Source organism: Actinia tenebrosa, unplaced genomic scaffold (assembly GCF_029948245.1).
Source record: "Actinia tenebrosa isolate PJP-AT-01 unplaced genomic scaffold, QUT_ActTen_1.0 PGA_scaffold5__44_contigs__length_20552954, whole genome shotgun sequence".
Classification (NCBI taxonomy): Eukaryota; Metazoa; Cnidaria; class Anthozoa; order Actiniaria; family Actiniidae; genus Actinia; species Actinia tenebrosa.
Window position 1 is genome coordinate 12062186 of NW_028292582.1, and position 26986 is coordinate 12089171.

Here is a 26986-nt window from a genome sequence, read left to right on the forward strand (position 1 = left end):
CTTTTAACCAATCAAAAGAGCGGATGTTAGGATGTTGTTTAAGATTAGAAAGGAATCTTGAAACAAGCGCATGCTCACACATAATCAATTTCCAACACGAAACTGTTTTTTGGGGTTTTCTAACGAGTAAGTTTTTCTAGGTTTCCTGATGTCCTGGTTCAAGGATAAGCGGAATACAAGCTGTATAAGAAACTTTTGTAGCAGTGTTCTGAAAACCGGTGAAATTCCCAAGCATGTTGCTATCATAATGGACGGTAATCGACGTTTTGCCAAGAAAGTGAATTGTGAAAGGTCCAAAGGACATGAAAAGGGTTTTGAAAAACTTACTGAGGTAAATATTCTGGTTTTAACCAGTTCTTACAGTCTTGATAACTATTTGCTGTGATCAAGTGAGGTGAAATATGTCAAGACCACCGATCAAAACACAATATTTGTACGTTCTAAAACTAAGCTGATCTATAGTCCAGTTTAATAATAAGCTTAATGATAGATTTTAAATTTGATATCGTTATATATTGGTATACTATCTACATTATCCAATGAAGGAAGATTTTAAGCTCTCTTCAAGGTACATCTAAGTAGCTGTATATTTTGTATTGTGTTTATTATAGGTCTTAGAATGGTGTTTTGAGTTAGGGATCCCAGAAGTTACTGTCTATGCATTCAGCATTGAAAACTTTAAACGTTCTAAAGAAGAAGTTGATGGTTTAATGTGTTTGGCAAAGCAAAAGTTTGAAAGGTTGCTGGAAGAAAGGTGGGTAGTCATTTTTTTGAAGAATAAATGTTTATGTTTTAATCATAATTCTAGATGAAAGTATGTACCATAAATCTTGCTTTGTGATTGATTGAACCAAAAATCAGTTATTGTTATTCTATAAATCAGTTGGCAGAACACTTGTGCAATGCACTACATACTGTACGTCTCTCATGATTAGCAAATCCTTGCATTTATACTATATAACTGTTCCCCCCCATCAAGATACCCACCCAACCACAAAGCTGCATATTGAATAATAGGTTTAAGTGTAATTTTAGACTTGAATAGAGTTTCTCAAGCTGTGATTGGTCAAGCGACCAGGTTTTCCAAAGTTTTCCAGATCGAAAGTAATGTTAAAACGTTTTTTATCCTGAATTTCAACTTTTCTCTGCTATTCAAGTCTACAATTGTACTACTACTACTACTACTAATAAACTTTATTAACTGAAACAATTATTCTACTCAGGCTCAGTGATTATGGGGATATTTTTACATCACTGCTAGAAGAATGGTGGCTCAGTAAATATTCTACTGATAATCACTTCGCCTTTGATGAATAATTTGTTTATTTTTTGTTTCTCAGGGAAATGATGGATAAACATGGGGTTCGTGTACGTGTTGTTGGTGACCTTACCATGCTTCCACAAGACTTACAGAAGTCAATTGCCAAGGCAGTCAGTTTCTCCCAACACAACACTAAGTATGATACTTCTAAGCTATGCTTGAAGGTGTATCTTTCTTTAACATTGACCATTGATCTGCTAAAGTTGGAACAATAACGTAAAAAATAAGTAAACATTTACTATTTGCATTTTAGGGCTACATTAAATGTTTGCCTAGCTTACACATCTAGACATGAAATAGCTGAAGCCGTGAAGCAACTAGCAGAAGGAGTTCAACAAGGTCTACTAAAACCAAGGTACATTACTGTATATACCACACATTAATGTGCTAGAATGCAAAATGGGTCCCAGAATTACTGGTCAGCATTATCCTTAAACCATTGGCCATGTCAGACATTGGGTTGATCAGTCCTTATTCTTCTTTGGATATATTTTGGATTGAGATGATTGAAAACAAGATGCTGATGATCGAAAACAAGTTATTTTTACAATGCAGTGCACCTAACCGTGGTCACCCAACTCATTATTTTACTAATTCGCCCAATCAGACATCCAGAATTTGAAAACTTATTTTGTACTCGTTGCAACAAAAACTCAAATAAATGACTAAGAATTTGCCTAGGTGTCGTACCTATTTAAGTCCTTTTGCTGGCTAACACTGGACTCTTTCTTTAAAAGTCTTTTAAATAGATGAAAACGCTTGACAAGAAAGGATTCAACGGCATTCGTAAAAAATAAGTTGGAAACCACCTCCAAATTTTCGAGGGTAAATCACTTGGGAAACTGTTCATCATCATTTCCTGTAACATTTTAATTCAATTAACATTGTAATTCATTATCTTGACAGCGATGTGAGTGAATCTTTGCTTGAGAAGTGTCTGTATACTCACGGTTCTCCTCATCCAGATATGTTAATTAGAACATCTGGAGAAGTGCGCTTAAGTGATTTTCTTTTATGGCAGGTATGCTGTGACTATCTATGTTTCTCTTTATTCAATATAATTTGTTCTATTCCAAACAATCTCTTTCAATAATTGTAGAGTTCAAAGACGTTTTTTTTCCTTGTGCAGTACTATTAATTATTTTTTTCATTGTCCTTCATTGGTTCCCTCCTTAAGCAACTAAAACAAATGCACCTTGGAGTTTTTAAAGGTCGCAGGGAGTGTGTGCAGGACTTGGACCATCATCATTGTTTACTAACAATCTTCTGTATTAACTTTCTTTCAGTGCTCTTATTCGTGTTTGTCCTTTAAAAAGGTTTTGTGGCCAGAGTTTTCTGTTTGGAACTTTTATTCATCCATATTGTCATATCAATGGAACTATCAGAGCTTTAAGGTTAGCAATACATATTGGGTTGCCTATCAGTAGGGCTTTCTAAAAAAAATATCAGAGATGGTATCCCATAATTTGTAATAAATTTTTGATATACTGTTGTGTATAAACAAAAGGTCAGAATTTCAACATTTGCAAAAATTATGGCCGTTTCAAATATACATACAAGTATATCAAAAGTATATCAGACACGAAGGGATATCTTTCTTGATATTTTTTTCAGAAAGTCCTAGTGATAGACAACTTGAAAAAAGTATTGGGGATGATATCCCATACTGTAACTTTTGATATGCTTTTGATATGCTGTTTTAATTAACTTGTGTAGTTTTTCTTTGTGGATATGTTTACATAATAAAAAGAGAATTACACGTTGGCTTGAAGATAAATTTATTTTCTCATGTTTAAAAATATTTCAGTCAAAAATAAACTTCATATCTTCGCACCATCGTGTAATATCCTATATATATATATATATATATAATATATATACAGCCATTTGCAAAAATTATGGCCGCTTCCAATATATATACAAGTATATCAAAAGCATATCAAAGATTATGGAATATCATCCCAATATTTTTTTCGAGTTGTCTATCACTAGGGCTTTCTGAAAAAAATATCAAGAAAGATATCCCATTGTGTCTGATGTTCTTATACTCGTACGTATATTTGAAACAGCCATAATGTTTGCAAATGGCTGTATATGTAGTGTTGAAAAAACGAGTAGGAGTGTTTTATCAGGTATAAGAGCACGAGGCGTAGCCGAGTGTTTTTATACCTGGTAAAACACAATCCAAGAGTTTTTTTGAACTGCTTAAAACACTCATGAACAATTCATAAGATTTTGGTTCAACTGGAGCCACCATACACGTCACGAACATGGATTTTTATACTTCGATAGAGATTTGACGTGACGGGCATGCGCAACCAGATTCAATAGAAGCTCCCACACGTTGGATATTGCATGCCAAGGCAAAGACAGGCACATTAGTCAAAGATCATTAGGGTTGACTATGACCTTGATGAAGCTCTATGTCTTCATCTAAACTTGGATGTATACTTCATCCCTGATGAAGTCATCCTCAAAGTATTCGAGTGGTCTTTATATAAAGATCACGTGTCTTTATATAAAAACACTTGAATACTAATGAAGAGGACTTTATCAGGTATAAAGGTTCATGCACGTGACGTGTATGGTGGCTGCAATTGGACCATTAGCTTATGAATTATTAATGAGTGTTTTGAATATATATATATATATTTACACTTGATTGTAGAAAGGTTGTAGTATACATTTATACAAATACCTAATTTATTCAGTATATTTAATGATATGCAAAACAGACAACTCGCTTTATATATTATTTGTTTCATTCAATGAATGTCAAAATATTTTATTCTTGTGTTTTACATCCTTTCTGCATTCGAGTGTATATGTACTGTTTAATAAACAAGTAGGAGTGTTTTATCAGGTATAAAAGCACGAGGCGTAGCCGAGTGTTTTTATACCTGATAAAACACGATCTACGAGTTTTTTGAACTGCTTAAAACACTCATGAACAATTTATAAGATTTTGGTTCAACTGGAGCCACCATACACGTCACGAACATGAATTTTTATACTTCGATAGAGATTTGACGTGACGGGCATGCGCAACCAGATTCAATAGAAGCTCCCACACGTTGGATATTGCGTGCCAAGGCAAAGACAGGCGCGTTAGTAGAAGATCTTTAGGGTTGACTATGACCTTGATGAAGCTCTATGTCTTCATCTAAACTTGGATGCATACTTCATCCCTGATGAAGTCATCCTCATAGTATTCAAGTGGTCTTTATATAAAGATCACGTGTCTTTATATAAAGACACATGTGTCTTTATATAAAATCATTTGAATACTAATGAAGAGGACTTTATCGGGTATAAAGGTTTATGCACGTGACGTGTATGGTGGCTTCAATTGGACCATAAGCTTATGAATTATTAATGAGTGTTATATATATATATATATATATATATATATAATAGCACTGACATTAATGTTAACTGCTTTTCTTACTTTTTACAGCAAGCAAGAAATGAAGTTGAGGAAAAACAGATTCAAACAGAGCTTGAGTCAGACTTGCAATGTGTTTTTGACAGCATGTTTATATCAAATGGTGCAAATAACCATCAAAATCATAGAAACTCAATGGGAAACGAATGGAAATATGAGGATCTGATAAGGAAACCAGGTGTATTTCAGCGGGTTCAGACATATCAAGATGAGAGAAAGCAAAGAATTGCTAGTTTTCTTGACACCCTGGAGCATAAAAGAACTGCATATCTAGAAAGAATGTGTGATGTACTAATTTGACCAGTTACATAATTCAAAAGAATATATCCTATTTTTTGAGGGACCAATGATTTGATGGGTATATAATCACTTGACAACTTTGCATATGAGTTGGAGGTTTTCTTAAGAATATATGTTGACACATGCTGAGGTGCCATTCAGTGAGCGATGTGCTTGTTATCTACACTATTCCACACTATTATCTACACTAAGTGCCTTCATTTGAAGACAATGGTGTGGGCTTTTGGGTGTTTACTTTGGCAACTACAGTAGTACAGTTTGTTGTACTCCCAAATAATACTTATTACATGTGTAAGACATTCATGATTCTTGTAATAGAACTTTATCCCATGCCATTGAAAGTAATGCCAATCAGAAGCAAGTAATGTATTCAAAAGAGATATAATAATTGTTTCATAGTATAAACCTAATAATATGTCAAATGAATAATTACGAATAATGTTTAAATGAAATTGAAATATTTTTTTTTGTGAGTTGTGTTGTGTTCGTTTTCAAACTACTACTTTATGCTACTAACAGACCATTAGTAGCTCAGCCAATCAGAGCAAAGGATTTGTGATAGACCATTAGTAGGTTTATACTAAATTTATATAATTTATGTATGGTCCTTTCTATCAAAATCCTCCATGGCATGCACCTGATACCAAACACAACACTCAAAAAGTTAAATTATTTATGCATACATTTATGTGAGTTTTACCCAAATATTTGTAAAGATACGGTGAAAATAATGTATAGGGAATTACTTTATAATTACAAAAAAATTTGAGATATAAATTAATTTATTCAAAATTCAAAATGTATTAAAAGAATTTAAAAATATGTAACTTGTTTTTCCAACTCTTAATCAAGTTCAGGGGAAATCTCGTTCATGGGAAATGTGCACTAGGTCACATGATCACCTCCCATCATCATGGATAAGGTATGCCACACTAGGTCACATGATCACCTCCCATCATGGATAAGGTATGCCACACTAGGTCACATGATCATCTCCCATCATGGATAAGGTATGCCACACTAGGTCACATGATCACCTCCCATCGTCTTTGATAAGGTATGTTAAGCAACATGACCTTTGAATAAATATTGGATTTTAAAAGTAAGCAATCACACTGACTATTTTTAATAAAATAACTAAAGTAAAATACCGTTTAAAAAAAAAACAAACATAAGCAAAAATAAAAAATCATACTAGTATGTGCTGTTGTTTACCATGGCATGGAACTGAGGAGAAAGGGGAGACTTTTTGCTTTTAAGTTTTGACGTATTTCCGGGTCCATCTGCTCACAAAAACCACTAAAATAAAGCGAAAAATGTTCTCGATGATTTCATTTGCAACTGATAGAATTAGAAATAATTGAACAACTAATCCTGTAACGAAGAAAAGGTAAGAAAATCTTCATAGAACTGCTTTGTGTTGTTTTGGGCCCGGAAGTCGTTTTTTTCGTACAAATCTTGACGTCGCGTATATCAGTCTTTCCAAGGTTGGGAAAAAGACTGGGACGAGTTGCGATGCAGTGCATGTTTTCAAGTCTCAAACCTCACCCTAATACACATTTAGGATGCTCTACGCTTTGATATACATGCAGTAACCATTAAACAAGACTGAAGGTTTAACGGTGCACAGCATTAATACCATTAAAAACAAAATAATCAAAGAGATTATAACTAGAAGGGTCTGGATCAGGATTCTATCATTTCTTTGCTCCCTTCCATTTTGTTGCCGTTCAATTCTGCGTCTCGTATTTTTTTCAGTTTGCTGATCCAGGCTTCGTGGAACATCTGATATTCACCTATCATATCATCAAGTTTGGCTACAGGTGACTCATCAGTCGCTTGTAGTTTGACTGTTTCGTCATCGGAACTAAACGTCATCTTTGGTCCAAGACATATGCGCTGATTTTCTGCGGGGGGAAAAGATCACAATAGAAATAAAAATTTGAATTATTTTGGTGCGAATTTAGTCCAGAACACTTACTTATTTTAGGTCTTCTGTAGGCAAATTCCCAGATAATACCGACCAAGAACAGAGTCCCAACCAACCCAAGACCAGCAAACATGATGTGGCTGAACATCTTTTCTTGGTAAAACAATGACTCGGCTGCTTTTAGCTGCTGACTCACGTCATCAGTTGGATTCTTGGAAGATAAAATATTCCATATGTTAAGCTTATACAAGAATAAAACGAATCGTTTAGTATGCATGTGATTTACCTTAAGCGGAATCAGGTTCTCAGCAATTCTCTCAAAAATCTCTTGAGGATAGTTTATAATGTAATGACGTATACATCGTTCAAGTCTTGACGAATTTCTTGCTAATACAACTCCATACGTGATTGGATGTTCGATGTACTTCTCTACTCTTATTGGCTCATCTTTGATAAACTCCAAGAAGTGTGTGATGACGTAATTATCCACAAGTGCTCCATCAATCTCGTTTTTCAGGAGCTCCTTTGTTATTTGCATTACGTTTAAAAACACTAAAATCAAGAAAGGTGTAAGTAGAAGAAGTAGTCGAGACTTTGTTATTCACACTTTTGCAGGACACCTCAGTGGCGGATCCAGGATTTTTCAAAGGGGGGTTCCGTTTCTTAAACTGCGTATAATTCTCTTTTGTTTAGTCGATGTTTGACAAAAAAATTGGCTCTAGTCACCTAATTTACTATCTAGTAACGGAACGCAAAGGTAAATTAAACATCATAACAGCAAATATCTATCATTTCGTGTTCAACATTATCTTTGTGGATATTTTTAAGCAAAATTTATATAAGACATATTTCTATTACCTAAAAGATCAAAAATTTCAAGGGGGTTCCATGGAACCCTTCGAACCCCCCCCCCCCCCCCCCCTGGATCCGCCACTGACCTGAATGGACACTCAAAAGTTGCATCGATGATCAATTATTATCGCATTTCAGTTAAACTCAGTCAATCAAAACTGCAACCTAAACATATCGTTTTATATCGCGGCTCTAATAATATGAAGTCAATCTTTATAAAGGTTTATTTTCTTGTCTTATCTGTTATGCAAGGTATATCCTGAAGTCTAGGAAGAGTAGCATCAAACCTTTCATGTCAGCATTCATGCTTACACCAAGACGAAACTCTTCACTTCCATTCACTGCTCCAATCTTTAATTGAACAAATAAACAAAACAAAAAAAAAAAAGCATTTTCATAATACGGTTCTTAGTGTCACGTGATCTAAAGTCACGGCAAAGAAAGCGGCAACATGACGTGAAGCGTATTTGAGTACCTTGGATCCGTGGATGTTAAAGTTTGGATACGTGCTTGCTGATAGTGAGGCCGTGACGAGAGCAGTGAATATAGATACAATAATAACGCCTGTGATTATCCACACGATGCAAAACACACGACCAAGGGGAGACTTTGGTGACCGATCCCCGTAACCAACCGTCGTCATGGTAACTAGAGCCCACCAAAATCCTTCCCATGCTCCTCTGAGAAAAGGTGGCGGGAACTCATCAGGGTTTTGGTTATGATCCTGTGAAGATTCAATATGAAATTAGAGCAATTTGAGCTTCCTGTAAACACTGAATGCGTTTTTGAAACTCACCGTTTTTCGTATTATGAAGAAAGTAAGATACGGTGGGAACCTAATGCAATATCCTCATCCGCGCATGCAAAGAAACAGACGTGCCGAAGCATCCGTTTTTGCTTGTCCCGCACTGAACAACAAACATTTGGTGTGGTAACTAGATTGACACAGATTAATTTTCATCTATGCCCCTTCTAGATTGAATTAGAATTTTAGAGTTGGTTTTTGCAGATGAATGGAGGAAAACCGGAGAACTCGAAAACCCTCGAAGCAGAGAAGAGAACAAATAAAAAACTCAACTCGTATACGACGAGTCCTAATATCAAACCCGAACGCCACCCATGCTTCATGCACTAGGCCTTCGTTTTCGAATATTTCCACTCTGTTCTCATTTGAGCGTATTCAAATGTTTGTGTTCTTAATAAAAAAAATTAAGCGCTTTTGCGTTTTAGAGCGGACGGAAGGCCAAAACACAGTGAAACATATAAGTTTTCTAACACAAACGCTGGTATAAGGGTGGGCGGAGCCTATATTAGTCGTTCAGTAGTGAAAACATGGATTCAAAGATGCAATACTGATCCGGGCGGAGTATGTAACAACGAATAAGAATAGAATCGACTTTAGGGTCTCCCAATTCAGGAATACGCACGCACGATTTACTAGAGACATTAAACGGGTTATAACTGGACAATACTACTACTATATTAATAAATACATTCGTACATGATGAATACACAAACAATAGATAAACATCGAAGGAAAACAACTTACCAGAAACCACAGGACGATTCCAGAAAAGAGAGCGGTGACGAGAATGAATATAAGCATAGGCCAGGCACCAATGATAGCTTTAACCAAAACAGATGTCTGGGTGTGACTCTGATTGTCATGCACCAAAAGAATCACACGTGGAGCGCGGACTAAAGATATGAAGGCATGGCTGCGAAACGAATTACTAAATGGAAAGAAATGGATATAATTGTAGCAAGTAAAAGGATAAGTAACGGATATATAGGCATAGTACATACTGTACATAGTAAATACCGTATATAAGCTAGTCTCATAACCACCAGGGGTTACAACCGTGGGTTTTAATATCGATATGTACATATATTTTTAACATGGTCATACTCACACAAGAGTGCAGTCGAACAAAAGACCGACGCCGTTACGACAACAGACCGACGCCCTTACCAACTGAGCTAACCGGGTGTATCAAAATTGAGGATTAAAAAAAAATTTACTTACGAGCATGGGATGGCAAGTAAGGCGGCAGTAAGTCTGTTAACCTACCTAAGGGCTTCGTAACCGTACAGGGGAAACGTTATATCGAAATTATTCTCAACGAACGATTCTTCACCATGACGTGCCGAACGAAGAAATTTTCCAAATGTGACGGAACTGTTTGGATGACAGCAAGAACTCAGTATCTGCAATACAAACACAGCGTCCTTTATATGTCCTTCAGTAAGATCACAACCGACTGACAGATCATAGCCCCTTATATTCCTTGAGCTGTCTAAAAAAGCGTGGATCACAGTGGAGATTTAGGAGAAAAGCAACATAGAAAGGCCGATAATCCCACCCCCACCCCTCACAGAAAAACGTCCCAACAAAAGTAGGTAGTCGTTTGTCTACTGACCTGTGTTAGCATGGCGGGAAACATCCCTGCTACAGTAAATCCGACCTTTTTCTTGTGTACTGAATTATGCATGGTGACATATGGCGCATAATGGTGCCATGCGATAGACATAGGCAAACCAGTCTCACATCTTTCATCAAGTGAATGCTCTTTGCTCATATTCTGTAGGAAACTCATTTTTGTACCAAACTTAGCAACATCAGCATCAACTGCCAGAGCATTAAGTGGAATGTGAAAGGAGTTTTCGGTGTGATTTTTGGCTTTCCAATATGGTAGGAAAATGGACGATACTGATTGTAAATGCACCAATGATGCAAGGGTAATCACGACAAGCCAAGCCATATTTAAGAAACTAAAAAATATGTACATTGATATTAGCAATTAAGATTATGAGTCATTCAATGGGATAAGTGAATAACTTATCATCTATCACCACTGATCCATTCACGCGAATAAGTATATTTCCTGGCACTTATCCATCTTATAGTGTGCTAAAGATTTCTAAGGTCAAAATTCATGCAGGAAGGATATGATAGTAGATAAAATATGCTTACTCCATACCTACAGATAACTGGCAGACTGGTGTTTACATTCAGTGATCAAACGGATCAAATTTCGACAAACAATTTATCGAACCAGCTTTGTGTTTTTTCATGTTTCCAAGGCTCTCATCCAGTGAGATTCATTGCATATTCAAGGGAAACGTGCCTTGGCTGGCTGGAGATTACTGGTTGTCCTTGTTTAGTACTAACTAATAGAATAGTGTATAAAATGGCTGTCGTCATCAGGTCATAATCTATGACAAGCAAGGACAGTGAAATGCCGCGGTAGTGTACAACATTAAATTAATATAAGAGTAATAACCCATGTATGAAATGATGATAGACGAACTGATTGTGTAATGGCATGATAAACTATATAATTAACAAGCTAATGATTATCAAATACTCTCTGATACTAACTGCTTTGGCTACATGATTAACGCGTTATAAAGGGTCAAGTATTGACCAAATCCGAATCAGTTCTATTATTAAAACACATCTCGACACAGGCTATCAATATTATTTGTGGGTTAAAATGTCCTTAAAGGTGCAAAGTAATTACCTCAATATTGTGCAAATCGCCGTAGAAAGAAGGCGCCTGAACAGGAGACAACACTACATACAAGCTAAGATGTGCGGTTGAGTAGGCAGCGCTCTTGTCTTTGTATAAAGTACAGTATCAAGGATTTCCTACACACAAAAGCTTTCTAAATACTTCGAGCAAGACAATAAGTTCACTCAACTGCTTGGTGTCAATCAGCTGCCTTCAGCTCATGAATCTCATCAATATACTGTCTAGTGACAGACCCAGGCCCACGCTTGTCCATGTAAAGCGTTTAATGGCAGCAATGCTGTATGACAGGAACAAAGTTATATTTTCGTATGACAAGCTAATTTTATACAATGTGGTATTCGCCAGTGAAAGACGGCTACAAGTTTTTATATCTCCAAAAAAAAAAAACGTATTTCTCAATTTCCAGGTGAACGGCTTATATAGTGTCTGATATACATGTTACCATGACAACGTTATACACCGAGAAGTGCCTAAGACCGCCTATTTTGATCATCACTAGGTTGAATTAATATATTGACGCTATTTACTAGGGCAGTAAAGAAAAGATTTTATCTTTGTGTTATCAGGTAGTATTGGTTGATTTCAGTAGTAGTAACTGATGATGAGAGAGCTTTGTAGTAAAGAAACAAACACTCACTAAAAATTCAAACACTATGCTTACTGATTAGATAGATGCCAAAGCGTGAGTAGAAAATTGTACGACACCGTTAATCGATGTTTCAGAAGGCCAGATCAGTACATGTCTTGTCAGGTCGGTTGATGAAGTCCATGAATTTACTTGTCAGAGCCAAAGGCGAACTAAAGGCAATAGGCGACAAACAGGCGATAAGCGGATGCATGAGTGGGAGAGGTCATTCCATGAATGATTCGTCTTTTTGTTATTCTCTTTGGACAACGGGCTTGGCGTTGAATATCATCACTGATTAATGATGCTGAGTGAGCTACGATCCCTAGCATGTAGAATTCAAAGTAGCGCTTAGATCTAGACATAATACCATATATGATATCACTTTTCTGACACTTTTTGTGTTTCGATTTTACGCGATTTATAAAAATTCCTGAAGCTGCTTTGCAGCTAGAATAGAGTATTTTTTTAAAGTATATATTTAGTTATTTGATTGATATGTAGATAATTTCTGATATTCTAAATCTAGTAGCCATATCATTCAATTTCTGAAGGGCATAGGTCAAAAAAGTAAATTAAAAAAAAAAAAAAAAAAAAAATAGAGCCGTTATGAAGTTGTTATCAAAGTGATCAGCTCTTTGTTCACTCGCGGCTCATTTTATCCTAAGATACTCAGTAAGTTACTAAATCATGTTTGTCAAGTATCAGGTGTAACGAGTAACAATGGGAACACTCGACGAAATAATGGATTTGGTCATCATATGTCCACTTGGCAAATGTTGGGCAAATATGGTGCTCTATATTTGCCCATACATTTGCCTATGCAGGCAAAGGTCGGGGTAAATTTCTAATAAATTTGCCATTGCTTTGCCATACATCTGAACACATGGGTAAATATGTTATATATTTGCCCTAGTTTAGACGCATTTACCCAGTGGGGATATATGATAACCGTTTTTGCCCTATATTTGCCCTATTGTCAAATGAAGGGCACATATGAAATCAACTTTGCACTAGGCTTTGCCCCATATTTACCTGGGGAGCAAATACGATACCCCGAACTGAGTATATCCGATGTGAGGTTTCCGTTTCAATGCATTGCAATCAAAACATTTCAAAACAAATCGATAATTTTTCAACTGAATTATAATGGATGTTGGCTTGTTTTTACGACTTACAAGGATGGGGGGGGGGGGGGGGGGGGGGGTGCATGCAGGTCCATCTCAGTCATATGTGTCAATTTTTTCTCCTAACGCATGACATCAATGTTGCGACCACATTAATTCAATCATTGTTTTGCTTTGATGTCATGAAAGTGAGGTTATATGCGTTGATACACACAGGAAAAAACGCGGACGATGTATTTATAATATGCGTAAGTCGTCCATGCGTTTTTTCCAGTGACAATAAGAAAACTCATTAACCCATTAACCTCAGCTGCATTTCAAACCGCTAACATCTGTAATATTATTTGAAGCATCAATTTTGTTTAGTCTAAACATATGAATTCATCATTTTTATTGGCAATATATGCAATTTCATTCATAATTATTTTAATTCATCTAATTTTAAACTCATCAAACAATTCATTCAATTTTCATTTTGACTATCTAGTTACTGATGCACAGTTCAAACAGTTTATTTTTGATAGCTTTGAATATTTTTCCTGGATGATACTTTACTGTCATCTCCATCATCCGTACAATTTACGTTGTAAAGGACAAACAATTAATACTCTTTCTTTGTCAATAACATCGTAAGCAGCAACAAACTGGCTGTGTATCCTTTGTATGGGAATGAATGTAGAGAGCCCTTCCATTTCAAACAAGTTTCTGCACCAAATTTCATGTGGTCTGCCAATCCTGTGTCTTTCTGGATGTCGCTGATACCATCGAACCTTTGCCATACACAATGATTCCTGCTTGCCATCAATTATAATGGTTTGTTTAAGAAAGAAATCGACAACACCGGGGCGCAAGTCAAATGAATCGGTCTCAGTACTGCCACTATATTGGTCACACCAACTTGCAAGAATGAAGCAAGAACGTTCCAGTCTAGAGTCAGAGGACCCTAGCTTTGTCCCCGAATATCCAATGGTACTAATTCTCTCAAACGTATCGGTAACACATTCAATGACCGAGTGTTGAGGTAAAATTGTTTCATAAGCTTTAAAGAGATATTCTGTATAGTCATCATCAAGAACATCAATGGATCGAGGTGAAAAACATGAGTATGCATTCATATTGCTCCACTCTAAGCAACGTAGTACTTGACCAACTGAAAGATTAAGTGTTGATGGTATTGATGGGATGCTTTCGCCAAGTGTTCCTACTTGTTGTGCCTCCTGAAGAAGTTGAAATACTGGTTGGAAAGTTTCTCGAAATCTCTCTGGTAAAGGGATATCTCTTAGTTCATGCTTTTGGAGAAATTTTCTCATGATTTGTATTTCAACAGATCTATTGTTAGTTCGAAACGCTCCTAAAATCCCATTGAAACGTTCGAAGCTGAAAAGCCAAAATGAATATACAGGCCCGTAATCTAAAATACATTGTTTGAGGTGCAGGTGTAGATGCATGTTTGGCGTAACACGTTCCTTTCCATATCTTTTTTCAAACGATTTACAAAATTCCACTAGGTAATCATGTCCTTCTTGTAGCTCTTCAGTTGTAATAAGTGGAGAGCAAAGGTGAAAGCAGGACAATACGAATAACCTCCACAGCTCCAAATCATCTGTTGGAACGATATTCCAAATGCAGAATACAGAATACAAGAGAGTCCATGTTTTCCACTGATCAGCAGTAAATCCTCCAAACGATGTTGATATCTTTTTCGGGAGACGCCCAATAAATGATGGTGCTTTGACGTCATCTACCTTTTCCTGGATTTTATTCAAATTTTCTTTAGAAATAATTGGCGTTTCAGCGTTTAGCCATACATTTTTCATTAAATGTTTTGCTGTCCCTAAAAACAAATTGTGCATAGGATCAACAACATGGTAACGAGTACAATCGAAGTAAGGCAACTGTAAGAGTTCAGAATATCTTGTTCCAGTGGAAGTTTCAATTTGGTTTCGTTCATCAGCGGTTGTTGCATTGAGTATTTTCTGAGCCTCTCTTCGATGCTCTTCATTTGTCCTTGGTGTATCGTCATCTTCGAAACCTGAAAAATCCATGCTACTAAAATCTCCGGGAAAAAATCTTGTGCACTTTGAGCACCCTCGGTGAGCAGTACATCCTAAGAAACCGCAAACTTTTCTTAGTGCAGGAATGTCACAAGCAATACAAAGGAGGGCAGCTCGAAAACATCTTGCTGTTCTACTCCCATGAGGCCGAACTTGGATGCCTTCGTGCCACAATAAGTTCAATTCGGCTACAAGTGGTTGTAAGTACGTATTGATATTCAATTTGGGCTCGTGTGGACCAGGTATTACCCCGACTATTATTACGTTTTCCTCTTTGTACCTTTCTTTTCTCGGAAGATTTAGGAGGACCATATATATGACTCCAACGCTATAGACACTGTGCTTAAAAGGCTGAAACCAGTCAACATTCAGCATAAAAGCATAATTATTAGGCTGGGCAAGGAAAGGAGTGCCGTTAAAATATTGCCAATCTTTCCACACTTGGCCATCGTAAATATCAACTAAAATATCGTCCGGTACATTTCGATTTCTCCAAATCTCACATTTTTGTACAAAGTCTGGTCGCTTAATAAAGTGAGTTAGAGTCTCTCTGATGCTTTTATAACAATAAACTTTATGTGGGTACAATTTCGTCTGTCCATTTTTCAAGCGAATTTCCTTAAGCAATTCCGCTCCACAAGGTGTGCGGCGAAACAATTGACGGTGATTCGGAAAAGCAATGTGAGAACATGGTTTAGCAATGACACGCCCGTATCTTGTTGTAATGCAGTCTTGAAAACGGTATAGGGTGTCGCATTTCGGACAAACAACATACTTTGAATGCTTATCTTTAAAAGAAAGATAATTTTTCAAGAGTTTGAAGGAGCTCGGAAAAACCAATACTGCGGTTGGGAAAATGATTGGCGAAAGCTCACACAAAACCTGAAAAATCGCTTTAAAAAAGGCGAGGAGAATATCAATGCCTCGATCTGGTACAGAAAAGTATGCAGACCAAAAGCACACAAACAAGGCAATCCAGTTAATAAGGGTCACTCGGGAACTTGCTTCGAAGGCAACGCTTATTTCTGCACTAGATTGTTCAAAATCTCTTTCTAGGTCTTCGATATCAATATCCCAAGTTTCAACCAATCTCCTTCTTTCATTTCCTCTTATCTCTTCATGGTCAGATTCACTGTCCGACTTGTCATCCCAAAACACTTGATCTTCTTCCTCAAAGTTACTCATTCCGTCTCCTTTAAACATAAGCAAATACGATGTATTTTATTCATTCGGCATTGTATAACTGCAACATAGTATAAGATAAAGTCTGAAACCATTATAATACTAGAAAAAAAAAATGTCAGTAAAAAAAACCTCATGAGCTAAGGGACCGGTCATTATTTAAGTTGGGGGGGGGGGGGGGGGGGGGAGAAATTGGGGGGGGGGGGGGGCTGAAATTTTTGCTAGTGAAAAATGGGGGGTCTTGAAATTTAAATATGACTTTTAGGGAAAATTTTTAAATTTTTTACTACAATCCATGGGGGGTTTTCGATAAACTTGGATGCCTTCAAAGGGGGGGGGCCTTGAAATTTTTTTGCGTCACTGACAATTTCTCCTCCCCCCCCCCTCCCCCCCTCCAACTTAAATAATGACCGGTCCCTAAATGTATAATTTTGACCCAAATTTTGCTCTGAAAATAAATGATTTCCATTGAAAATAAAATATAAATTTCTAAGTCAGCAAAACAACAATTTATAATTCGTGAAAGAAAAATGATAAATCGAAAATAAAAAACCCAAGAGACATATTAAATAAATTACTTATAATTGTACTTCTCGAACTTGACAAACATGTTTTGCCGGATACCATGCTATCTCAGGATGACCACAGTCATGAATTGATTTGGAGACGAAAATGTACAGCAATATCCATTTGAACATAGTAAATTCTTTTTGGCGTTTTAAATGAGTTATCTCTAGCTATGATTTTATAAACTCTTTGAATGAACCTTTCTGAATGAACACTGAGGTTTTAATGGCAACCATAAGCCGATTACTTAATAATGCACCCTTCTTAAAAGTAACGGTGAAAACGAGGCTAAGATAGAAATAGAAAAGAATCATTTGTACCTCTAACTTAATCTCGCTTCAATAACACTAATGCTTGGTAGTAAATCCAATAGGGGAGCTAGATCATGTGCAAATCAGCCGCTTGTTAAAGATTCAGTCTTTTATCTATGCAGTTTGACTTTAACATTTAAAGATTATATAATCTAATCATCAAATAAACGTATAACATCAATACCTTTTTGTGAAGTAGCTGGTAAGAATTCGTCACTTGATGGTTGGTTTGTATTTGGCACATCAGAGGAGTCTTGATCAGTTTGGTCCAAAACGTTTATCTCGCTGTAGTCATTAGAAGAAGTGTCGTTCTGGCCGTCAATCTCGTGAGTGAAAATACTATCATTTGAGTCTTCGTCGTCATTCCGCTGTAATTGCCATTGATTTGTTAAAGGATCATAAAATTCTTCTTTGTGACGGCAAAATACTCTGTAATGTAGATCTTCGTTACAATGAAAGCAATGATAACGCTTTGACATCGCAGAAGACATTTTGTTTTCCAGAACTATATAATTAAAAAGACGGTGTGTATCATTGGGATAATTACTCAAAATCCAAGCATTTTGAATGGCTAACAGCCATATTCCAGCGTAATAAAGTTCCACGTCCATCAACCACATGCCATTGGACAAAATCACGCCGGATCTTTATTACCGCGCCCTTTTCCTTAGAGCTGTCACTGTTGGCGGCAGATAATGGTACGATGGTTTTAGAGCTAGAAGCTAATCAAGTTTATTGCAATGATATTTCGTGAATCTAGGCTTTAGAAAAAATTTCATAACTTTATAAAATGGAGCAAATAGCTTTAAGATAATAAATATATTACTTAACATGAATCCTGGATACAACTTCAGCATTTTTATAAGACAGTTATTCCTTTTTTTATTATTAGACTTCATTATATGAACGTATATGTCATCACAAGTCACGTGATACGCCGTGATAGATAGGGGGTAGATTTGTTCAGTGGATGTACTTATTCGTTCATTCGCCTTTTGGTCACAAACAGGTAACAAACTCTGTCGGTCATCTAGTTTCCCGCACATTCTATATCTTTGCTTATAAATTGCGTTCATTCGTCGCGATCAAAAAATGGGAAGAACATCTACACCTTTACCAGGACGCCCAATGCCAATCCATTCTGTTACTGCAACTACCAGTACAAGCAGTACGAGTAGACATACTGAAAATGGCGCCAATTCTCAAAGGCTTAATATACTTATTCCCTCTGTCCCTGGTGGTAACGAGGATGTGCTAAGAGAACACAGAAATCGCCTATTGCAAGCAACAAGCGAGAATGAGAACGTTGACCCCGACTGCGAAAAAGAAGAAATTTCTTCAAATTTCGAAACGATTGTAAAACAGTTTAAAGAACTGCAAGAACAAAACCGCCAAATACTAGCGGCCTTAAAAGAAAGCCAGCAGAACAAGGACAACAGCAAGACCAAGATTACTGTCTCAAAGGCTGTTGCAGTAAGTAAAGTGGCAATATTTAAAAAAGCAAGCTATTTTTATTGATAATTTTACTGGGAATTCTTGGCGCGAAGAGTAGTTGGTATAATTATGCAGCGGTATAATTTATGCAATGCTAAAATTGGCGGGAAACCATGGTAGTGGTTAATGCTACCAAACTTTACTATTGATTTCCAATAACAAGACACTGAATGATAATGATAATTTCCTTTTTTGTAAAGGAATTAATTTGATTTCGATTTTTCCCCCAATATTATACAATCACAGCCATAAAAATAATGAAATCATTATTACTATGTCTAAGAATAACTTAAGGTACATCTTATGATTTTAATGAATTATATTATGTTATTACAGTCTGAAGTACGCTTGGTAGCAAAGAAATTACGGGACAGGGAAGAAAACCCTCTTATATGGGATTTTACTAAAGCGTAAGTATGAAAATTTAATAAAAATGATCTTGTCTGAATCATCCATAGTTTCTCCACTTACCACTCAAATATGGCATTTCCTAATTAGTTTCAGAGATGACGTCAACGAACAGATTAATAACGCAATAAGGGATAGAGTTCTGAATGTTCATAAGGATGTCTCTGCCGTCGAGTTAGAAGGTATTTATGTATTTTATATTACGAAGTGCGAAAGGCCTTATGCACCTATCAAAGTTAACCCGGGGGGGAGGGGTGAGGACAAAGGGTGGTGGTGGTCGGGGGGGAGGGGAGGGGGTAACGAAATCCTTTTAGAAATATTCAAATGCCGAAGGAAGGGGAAGCAGTTTGAAATAAAATAACATGGGAAAAAAAAAAAAAACGAAACAAAACAAAACAAAGCAAAAACAAATGGATGCTAAAGGAGTAATTGTCGGCCAAATGCCAAAATTTCTAACAAATTTTGTCTTAAGTTTTAATATATGGGTACCTGATATAATTTCAGCTGCCCTTAAAAGTCACTTTCTGACGAGAAGAAAGAGAAACAAAAGAGAGCGTTCAGGGGCCCTTGGAAGGCATCAAAAGATGCAGCGGAAAACGCAAAGAAAACAAAATGTGAGTAAACTGAATTTGCAACGATTATGACTTTGTTTAATAAGAAACTTTGACTGACGGTGTTTTTTTTTTCTTTTTTCTTTTAGCTCCTAAAATCCAGATCCAAGGCAGCGGACTTGTCAACCTCGCTATCACCAGGGGACAAAGAGAAAGTCAAGGCAATTATGAAACTGGAGTATATGTCATCAGAGGAGTCGATGTCAGAGGCGGATGACCAGGCTGATGACGATACAGCGGACAGTGGCTCTGATAACGAAGGGGGCCCTACTAAGCAGAGTAAAGTTTTAATAAAACACCCTCTGCCATGGAGAAGCCCCCTAGCTAACCAGTTCATGGAAAGCATGGACCGAAAGGCAAAAAGGAGGCTGTCAGAGCGCAGTCTCACCATGCTTTTGAAGCGGAAAATCGGGGAGCCGTCAAGACGCCCAAGGCCATCTGGAGGTCCCGAATGGGCATTGAGAGCCTAAAGGTTTTTATCAAATCAAGGGCACTGGGACACCGAACGTGGTTGGAGTTTCTACGAGTTTTATGAATTAAATCTTGTGTCACTTTTCCTCCGTTCCTTTGGCCTGATTTCTAGGGTTTTCGTTCTTCTTTCGATTACTTGAACGTTATACTCGTTTACTTGAAGAAATCCAAAGGTCAAACGGTATAGCAGCGGCTATTTAAGCCTATTGACCTTTGGATTTCTTCAAGTAAACAAGTATAATGTTCAAATAATCGAAAGAAGAAGGAAAACCCTAGAAATCAGGCCAAAGGAACGGAGGAACAGTGACACAAGATTTAATTCATAAAACTCGTAGAAACCCAACCACGTTCGGTGTCCTTAATTAAATTTTTGCAGTTATAAATGAAGTGTACTACTACAGAATATCTAAAAAGAATCGTACATAAGCCACAGATCGATTGACAACTAAATATTATGATCTTCTTTCACAAATTCTGTCACAAGATGAATCAAACACCTATAATTAATTTACAGAACTGAGCATTTTCAATTAGTTGTAGTTAACAAATTGTTCATAGTTAATCAGTCGTCAAGAAAAGGAAATTCACAATAAAAATGTTTCAGTATGATTTATGTCTTTTTTCCTGCTTCTTAGCATAGGTTAGCTATGTTTAAAGTATGAGGTGGTTGTCACGACATATATCGTTTCTATTTTTTTTGGCCTGCCATAAGTGACAATAGCTGAAGACTGATAACATAGTTAAATTTAGCAAATGTGATGAGCATAATTCAACTGAGCAAATATGGCTAAGACGCGCTGGTACATCTAAGGCATTAAGGGGGCATTAATCACATATACGGTCAGAACATATCGCATGGTATATGTAAGGCATTAATCACATATACGGCCTGGAAAAATACAGAGTATATGTAAGGCATTAATCATATATACGACCTGGGCAAAGACAGGGTATACGTAAGGCATTAATCACATATACGGCCTGGGCAAACACAGGTTATATGTAAGGCATAAATCACATATACGACCTTGGAAAATACAGGGTATATGTAAGGCATTAATCACATATACTGCCTGGGGAAACACAGGGTATATGTAAGGCATAAATCACATATACGGCCTGGGAAAATACAGGGTATATGTAAGGCATTAATCACATATACTGCCTGGGGAAACACAGGGTATATGTAAGGCATAAATCACATATACGGCCTGGGAAAATACAGGGTATATGTAAGGCATAAATCACATATACGGCCTGGGCAAACACAGGGTATATGTAAGGCATAAATCACATATACGGCCTGGGCAAAGACAGGGTATATGTAAGGCATAAATCACATATACGGCCTGGGAAAATACAGGGTATATGTAAGGCATTAATCACATATACGGCCTGGGCAAAGACAGGGTATATGTAAGGCATTAATCACATATACGGCCTGGGAAAATACAGGGTATATGTAAGGCATTAATCACATATACGGCCTGGGGAAACACAGGGTATACGTAAGGCATAAAACACATATACGGGCTGGGCAAATACGTGCACATATCAAATGAGCATTCACATTTACTACCGGGTAAATGTATGGATGATATGATATCTGCTATATATTTGCCGTTTGGGATTTTACTGGGCCATACGGACTTTGCCATCTGTGCCCATGGGATAAATGTGTAGGTACATATCATATACAGTCATTGGGTAAATATTGTCTACTATTAGTCAAATATGATATTTGCCCATATATTTGTCTATATGTTTGCCTACATGACAAATCCATTTTTTCGTCGAGTGGAAGGATTCTTAAATAATATCTAGTTGCAATGCTCAACACTTAAAAGAAGACATAATTTAATTATAAAATCTGCGAACTAACTTTCCTCAGCTCCAATATGTACGTCTTTAATTATTTCATGCACACACACATGTTTGTAATGATTAAAGAGGTGCCGGCTGACCAACTCATTGTTATTCTTTGTTCTTCTTGTAAAACAACGCTATAACTTTAGGATATTTCATTGTTTCATGAAATGACTAAAAAAATGTTTTCTTGTTACTGTAGGTGGTAAGTTACACATTTCTTAACGAATTCTTGCGGTTGGCCATGGGTCCAAATAGTCAGCAAGAATAGTCAATAGTAATCAAGCGTTTTCGTTGTTTTTCTTGTTTATTCTGTTTTCTTAAAGTGAGTCAGGGATTACGCACGGAAAACGGGTTTGTTAATTTTCTTAATTCGCTCAACTTATTTGACTGTTGAATGAACTTCGATTGGCTTCAATTGCGGTTATTAGAAACACAATGAGACAGGCTCCTTAAAGGGCCACTTGGACGAAAATTGTTCCAAAATTAAAACTCTTTCATTCAAGCTGGAACTTTGCTGAAATAATCTTGAACACATTAAGAACCTCTCACTGAAATATCTTTCTAATATTCGAAAGGGAAGGGCCAAAATTTTACGATTTATTTTCGTCCGCCATTAATTTCTTTGTGTCACGGCCAACGAGTCATTATGTACAGCAGTTTTACGCTGTGACGTCATTTACTCAACACTGTCATGTTAGCGTCGTTTTGACTATACATTTCTTGTTAAATTACCTGAAGTTTATTTGATGTTTTAAACGCGTTATCGTGAAAAGAATCTCTAAACAGACTTTTTTTAAACCTTTGATACCTCTTCAAATATGATGGAAACTCCTTTGGACGCTCGCTTTGTCAATCCTGAAGAGTTAGAACCATAAATTATAATGTATGAAGATGAAGCCGAACTAGAAGAAGAAGCAATGCTTGGGAAGAGGTTTTCATAAAAATTCCTTACGTTCATTTCATTATTTGTATTTGCTACCTACTGTCCATGATATAAAGATCTTAAATTTGAAGTTTCAATGTAATCTAATAGTGATTGATGTTATGAAAACAACCGATTGCCTTTTGAATTCTGCGTTGTGATATAAAGATTTGTGACAATATACTTAGATCTATGTGCCGAATAATTTAGAATGTGATCTCGTAATTCTCCTAGCTGATTTACTACAGAACGGTTATTATTTGCTTCAAAATGTTTATTATGCATTGAATAGGTACAAACATACGATTATCTAATATCATCTTTGTAATAGAACATGTCAAAGGTTTCTTATTTATTACTCGCGCGACAGCGGCGTCTGTCACTCAGCTCGTAGATTTTTCTTTCATTGTGTCGGATGTCTCGCGGACCCAAATTGTGGGGTTGTTCTTTGCCCTTGTATGTAAATATACCTTGAAAAATTGTTATCCTTAAAATGATTCGAATCCCGAATATCTCAGTCACTTCGCGCGATGGAACCGCTAGAATCTCGTCCATGCGTCCTACTTTGTTGTGATTCTTGGCTTGCCGAGATGTATTGAAATTTTCGAATTATGATCGTCAGTATTATTGAAACTGAAAAATTTCAGCGCCTAGACATTGTTTGGTCATATAGTAGTTAGGAAACCGAATGAAACATTAAATATTTTCTGGATAAACCAAATAAACCGAGTTTTACGAACATGGCACATACATTACCCACCAATGTTTTGGTTTGGGTTGAGTAAATGACGTCATAAGTACTCGTGCCAGTCTTCTTGAGTCGAATTCTGTGATTCAAAGAAATTAATGGCGGACGAAAATAAATCGTAAAATTTTGGCCCTTTCCTTTCGAATATCAGAAAGATATTCCAGTGGGTGGTTCTTAATGTATCCTAGATTATTTCAGCAAAGTTCCAGCTCGAATGAAAGAGTTTTAATTTTGGAGCGATTTTCGTCCAAGTGGCCCTTTAAAGCCCCGTTTACACTGGCGATTTTTGCTGCGATTTTTGCTGCGATTTTTGGGGCAATTTTCGGAAATATGAAATCTTTTGTCTCATCCTTCAAAAGATTCTTTACAAGTAAATTCTTTACCATTTATTATTTCTAACCTGTTTTATGAAAAGGAAAACCCCCCCTTACATGAGCTTGGTTAGGTGGTGCAGAATTTCACACTGGAGTGCTTTGGAAGTGAAGGGTCATTTCTTGGTTTGGCGCGTTGTCACGCCCCCCGGGGATTAATAAAATTCCCCTCATAATTTGTAATTATGAAAATTAGACAAGACTTCAGTGCATTTCGATCGTAGCTGAATATTTTAAACGACTTAAGGTCCCATTGTTAAATTCCTGGTTGCGTAGAAGAGCAGCAGCATTTTTTCAACACTTTGGGACTGAGGAGGGTCTCACTCACAAATTCTGCGATATGACATGCTTATTATCAAGCTGTTAAACTTAACATAATACATAGTAATAGACCGGCTAATTTCATTGTTTTTTTCCTTTTTTGTTTGTTCTGAATGTTACTCACTTTTTACACAGACCAAGTAAAAGCAACGCCAAGACTTTTTTAAAAGTTAAAACCCCTAAGAGCAAATTATTATCACACAAAAATCATTGAATGTTTCCCTGAGCATTACTCGGGAAATATACTGTCATGCATGATTGCTTAGGAGGGTAGGTGTTTGCACCTCACTGAAGGCTGGTAATGAGATTCATGAAATGATCCTTCGGCTGATTAATACAAAGCATATTGGTATGGTTTCGACAAAACTGAAGGTGAGAAATTCGGGATAAAATCGCATGCGCACTGAAATTAAAACGATTCTTAAACTATCAAAGGCTGATTGTCTCAACGTCTCGTTGTAATTTAAATGTTCGTCATGTTAAGGAGCAACATTCAAATGTTTCCCTCAGTTGCTGTGAAGACTTCAAATGAGTTAAGAGATGCTTTTATATTTACGCGTAGAAAATATTTATTTTGGTAAGCATTAGTTTAGATCAAATCTTTAAAAAAGACTGAACTTGAAAAGGATAGTGTATGAGGTAGTGCATGCACCCGTTTGCATGCGATTTATCACGAACTTCCACCTTCTTTTGTTTAATTAAGAACAAAAGAAGGTTTCGACAATGGAAGCTGATAAATTTGGGATAAAATCGCATGCGCACTGAAAACGATTCTTAAACTATCAACTAGCTTATTGTCTGAACATCTCGTTGGAATTTAAATGGTCTTCATGTATAAGGCGCAGTATGCAAATTGTTGACTCAATTGCTTCGAAGACTTCGAATTCATGAGGTAAGAGATACTTTTATATTTACGCGTAGAAAATACTTCTTTTCGTAAGCATTACTTTACATAAACACTTTAAAAAGACTGAAATTAAAAAGTATATAGAGGTAGTGGGATATTTATGTTTTTTTGATTCAAATTCTTTGATTTTGGAGTACATTTTAGAAACAGCAGAAAAGTTTAAAATTATTGGTTAAAACGATTCTTTTAAACTAGATAAAAAATCTAGTTTTTAGCAAATTTCTTGTTTAAAGCGCTACATTTTTGTTAGGTTTTGTGCCTCAAAATGTGTCTCGTTCGTGGTAAACAATTCATTCGAGTCTCCTACTATACCAAACTGGATTTAGCTTTAACTAACCTAACCATACATTTATTTAGTTCTACATTTAGAGCACTCTATTTAGTTCAGTATACATTTATTTAGTTCAGTACATTTATTTAGTTCTACATTTATTTAGTTCCATACATTTTTTTTTTTTTTAGTTCCATACATTTATTTCTTTAGTTCCATACATTTTTTTTGATTAGTTCCATATTATTTAATAGTTCCATACATTTATTTAATAGTTCCACATATTTATATGATAGTTCCATATATACATTTATTTATTTAGTTCCTTACATTTATTTACTAGTTCCATATATACATTTATTTAATAGTTCCATATATACATTTATTTAATAGTTCCACACATTTATATGATAGTTCAACACATTCTCTGCTTTCACATCCCACAATACTTTGTGTCTTTGGGGGGTAACCAGAGGGTAAATACCCACTTATTTTGCTGAAGGCTGATCAGACAATGTTGAAAATACCTTGTTTGGTATCCAAAGATAAAATGAAGTAAAAAACAGAAAAAGATACAAGCTTGAAGACGTTTAAGATAAATTTTGAACATTTTTTCGTTAGTCAATACATTTTCTGTAAGACCAAAACTCGTCATGGTCTGTACATGCAAAAATAACTTGGAATAAACTGATAATCAGCATTTTACAGATCATGGCCGTCGGAGGGGGTCTGAAATCAACGCAAATTCACCGAAAATCGTTCTAAAACCCGTATCAATCCACGAAGAGAAATAGAATAGCCAGCAAATGCTCAGAATGTTTCTTGGTGTATATCAATACATATTATATCTGAAAACCAGGCCATTTTAGATGAAACTGTATCACTAGGAGCAAATTTTGTTGAATTTTCTATTGGATTTGGCAATTCTATCCAAGGGCGCCAGGACAGACGGATTGGGTTTTGAATATGTGTGATTGTTTCAGTCATTCGTAGATTTCTAATTGAATTGACAAATGTTTGTTTCTAAATGGATACTAAATAGTGTTCACTTATCTTTCCATCCAACGGTCTTTCTGGTTCGAATCAGCTGTACGATATGAATATATTTACCACGTCCACCAACGGTCTTTCTGGTTTGAATCAGCTGTACGTACGCTCTGAGTATTTACCGCTGCACTATCCGTGCCAAGCAGCGCCGGCGCCGATTCGTTAGCGATTACTCACCTTTAATAAGTTAATCAAATTTACCTTCAGTACAGTAAAATAGATTACTGTACTGAAGGTAAATTTGATTAACTTATTAAAGGTTTAAAGGTGAGTAATCGCTAACGAAGCGGCGCCGG

General features: G+C 36.3%; 3 protein-coding genes across 5 annotated transcripts in view; 2 read left to right on the top strand and 1 right to left on the bottom strand.

Moving 5' to 3' along the window:
- Nucleotides 1–61: 61 nt before the first annotated feature.
- Nucleotides 62–5888, top strand: LOC116301992 (dehydrodolichyl diphosphate synthase complex subunit DHDDS). Its single transcript, XM_031711173.2, has 7 exons — nt 62–331; nt 612–754; nt 1341–1457; nt 1575–1676; nt 2228–2342; nt 2608–2715; nt 4779–5888. Exons 1-7 carry the CDS (start codon nt 149–151, stop codon nt 5064–5066), a joined length of 1056 nt encoding a protein of 351 aa, XP_031567033.1. The 5' UTR covers nt 62–148; the 3' UTR covers nt 5067–5888.
- LOC116301975 (uncharacterized) overlaps nt 5831–26986 on the bottom strand; it is a 41982-nt gene continuing 20826 nt past the window's right edge. Inside the window, exons 4-12 of one of the 3 annotated variants that reach the window (XM_089037459.1) lie at nt 10269–10620; nt 9920–10056; nt 9398–9581; nt 8324–8572; nt 8136–8199; nt 7283–7548; nt 7048–7207; nt 6863–6973; nt 5831–6142 (exon numbers count right to left, since the gene is read on the bottom strand). In XM_089037459.1, coding sequence (XP_088893585.1) covers nt 6129–6142; nt 6863–6973; nt 7048–7207; nt 7283–7548; nt 8136–8199; nt 8324–8572; nt 9398–9581; nt 9920–10056; nt 10269–10610 — 1527 coding nt within the window. In that variant the 5' untranslated portion in view covers nt 10611–10620 and the 3' untranslated portion in view covers nt 5831–6128. Of the gene's footprint in view, nt 6974–7047; nt 7208–7282; nt 7549–8135; nt 8200–8323; nt 8573–9397; nt 9582–9919; nt 10057–10268; nt 10621–11372; nt 11614–26986 lie in introns of those variants that run through there. The other 2 variants (XM_031711156.2, XM_089037458.1) reach the window with 2 other exon arrangements.
- LOC148906553 (uncharacterized) lies at nt 17881–20476 on the top strand. Its single transcript, XM_089037463.1, has 5 exons — nt 17881–18723; nt 19081–19154; nt 19243–19334; nt 19657–19766; nt 19853–20476. The coding sequence occupies exons 1-5, from the start codon at nt 18343–18345 to the stop codon at nt 20231–20233; spliced, it is 1038 nt and encodes a 345-aa protein (XP_088893589.1). The 5' UTR covers nt 17881–18342; the 3' UTR covers nt 20234–20476.

Bases quoted from the DNA above. Each gene is read 5' to 3' on its own strand.
- LOC116301992 (XM_031711173.2), top strand. From the start codon at position 149: ATGTCCTGGTTCAAGGATAAGCGGAATACAAGCTGTATAAGAAACTTT. The intron at 755-1,340 runs GTGGGTAGTCAT...TTTGTTTCTCAG, and splicing joins GAAAGGTTGCTGGAAGAAAG to GGAAATGATGGATAAACATG. The intron at 2,716-4,778 runs GTTAGCAATACA...TACTTTTTACAG, and splicing joins GGAACTATCAGAGCTTTAAG to CAAGCAAGAAATGAAGTTGA.
- LOC148906553 (XM_089037463.1), top strand. From the start codon at position 18,343: ATGGGAAGAACATCTACACCTTTACCAGGACGCCCAATGCCAATCCAT. The intron at 18,724-19,080 runs GTAAGTAAAGTG...ATGTTATTACAG, and splicing joins CTGTCTCAAAGGCTGTTGCA to TCTGAAGTACGCTTGGTAGC. The intron at 19,155-19,242 runs GTAAGTATGAAA...TTTCCTAATTAG, and splicing joins ATATGGGATTTTACTAAAGC to TTTCAGAGATGACGTCAACG.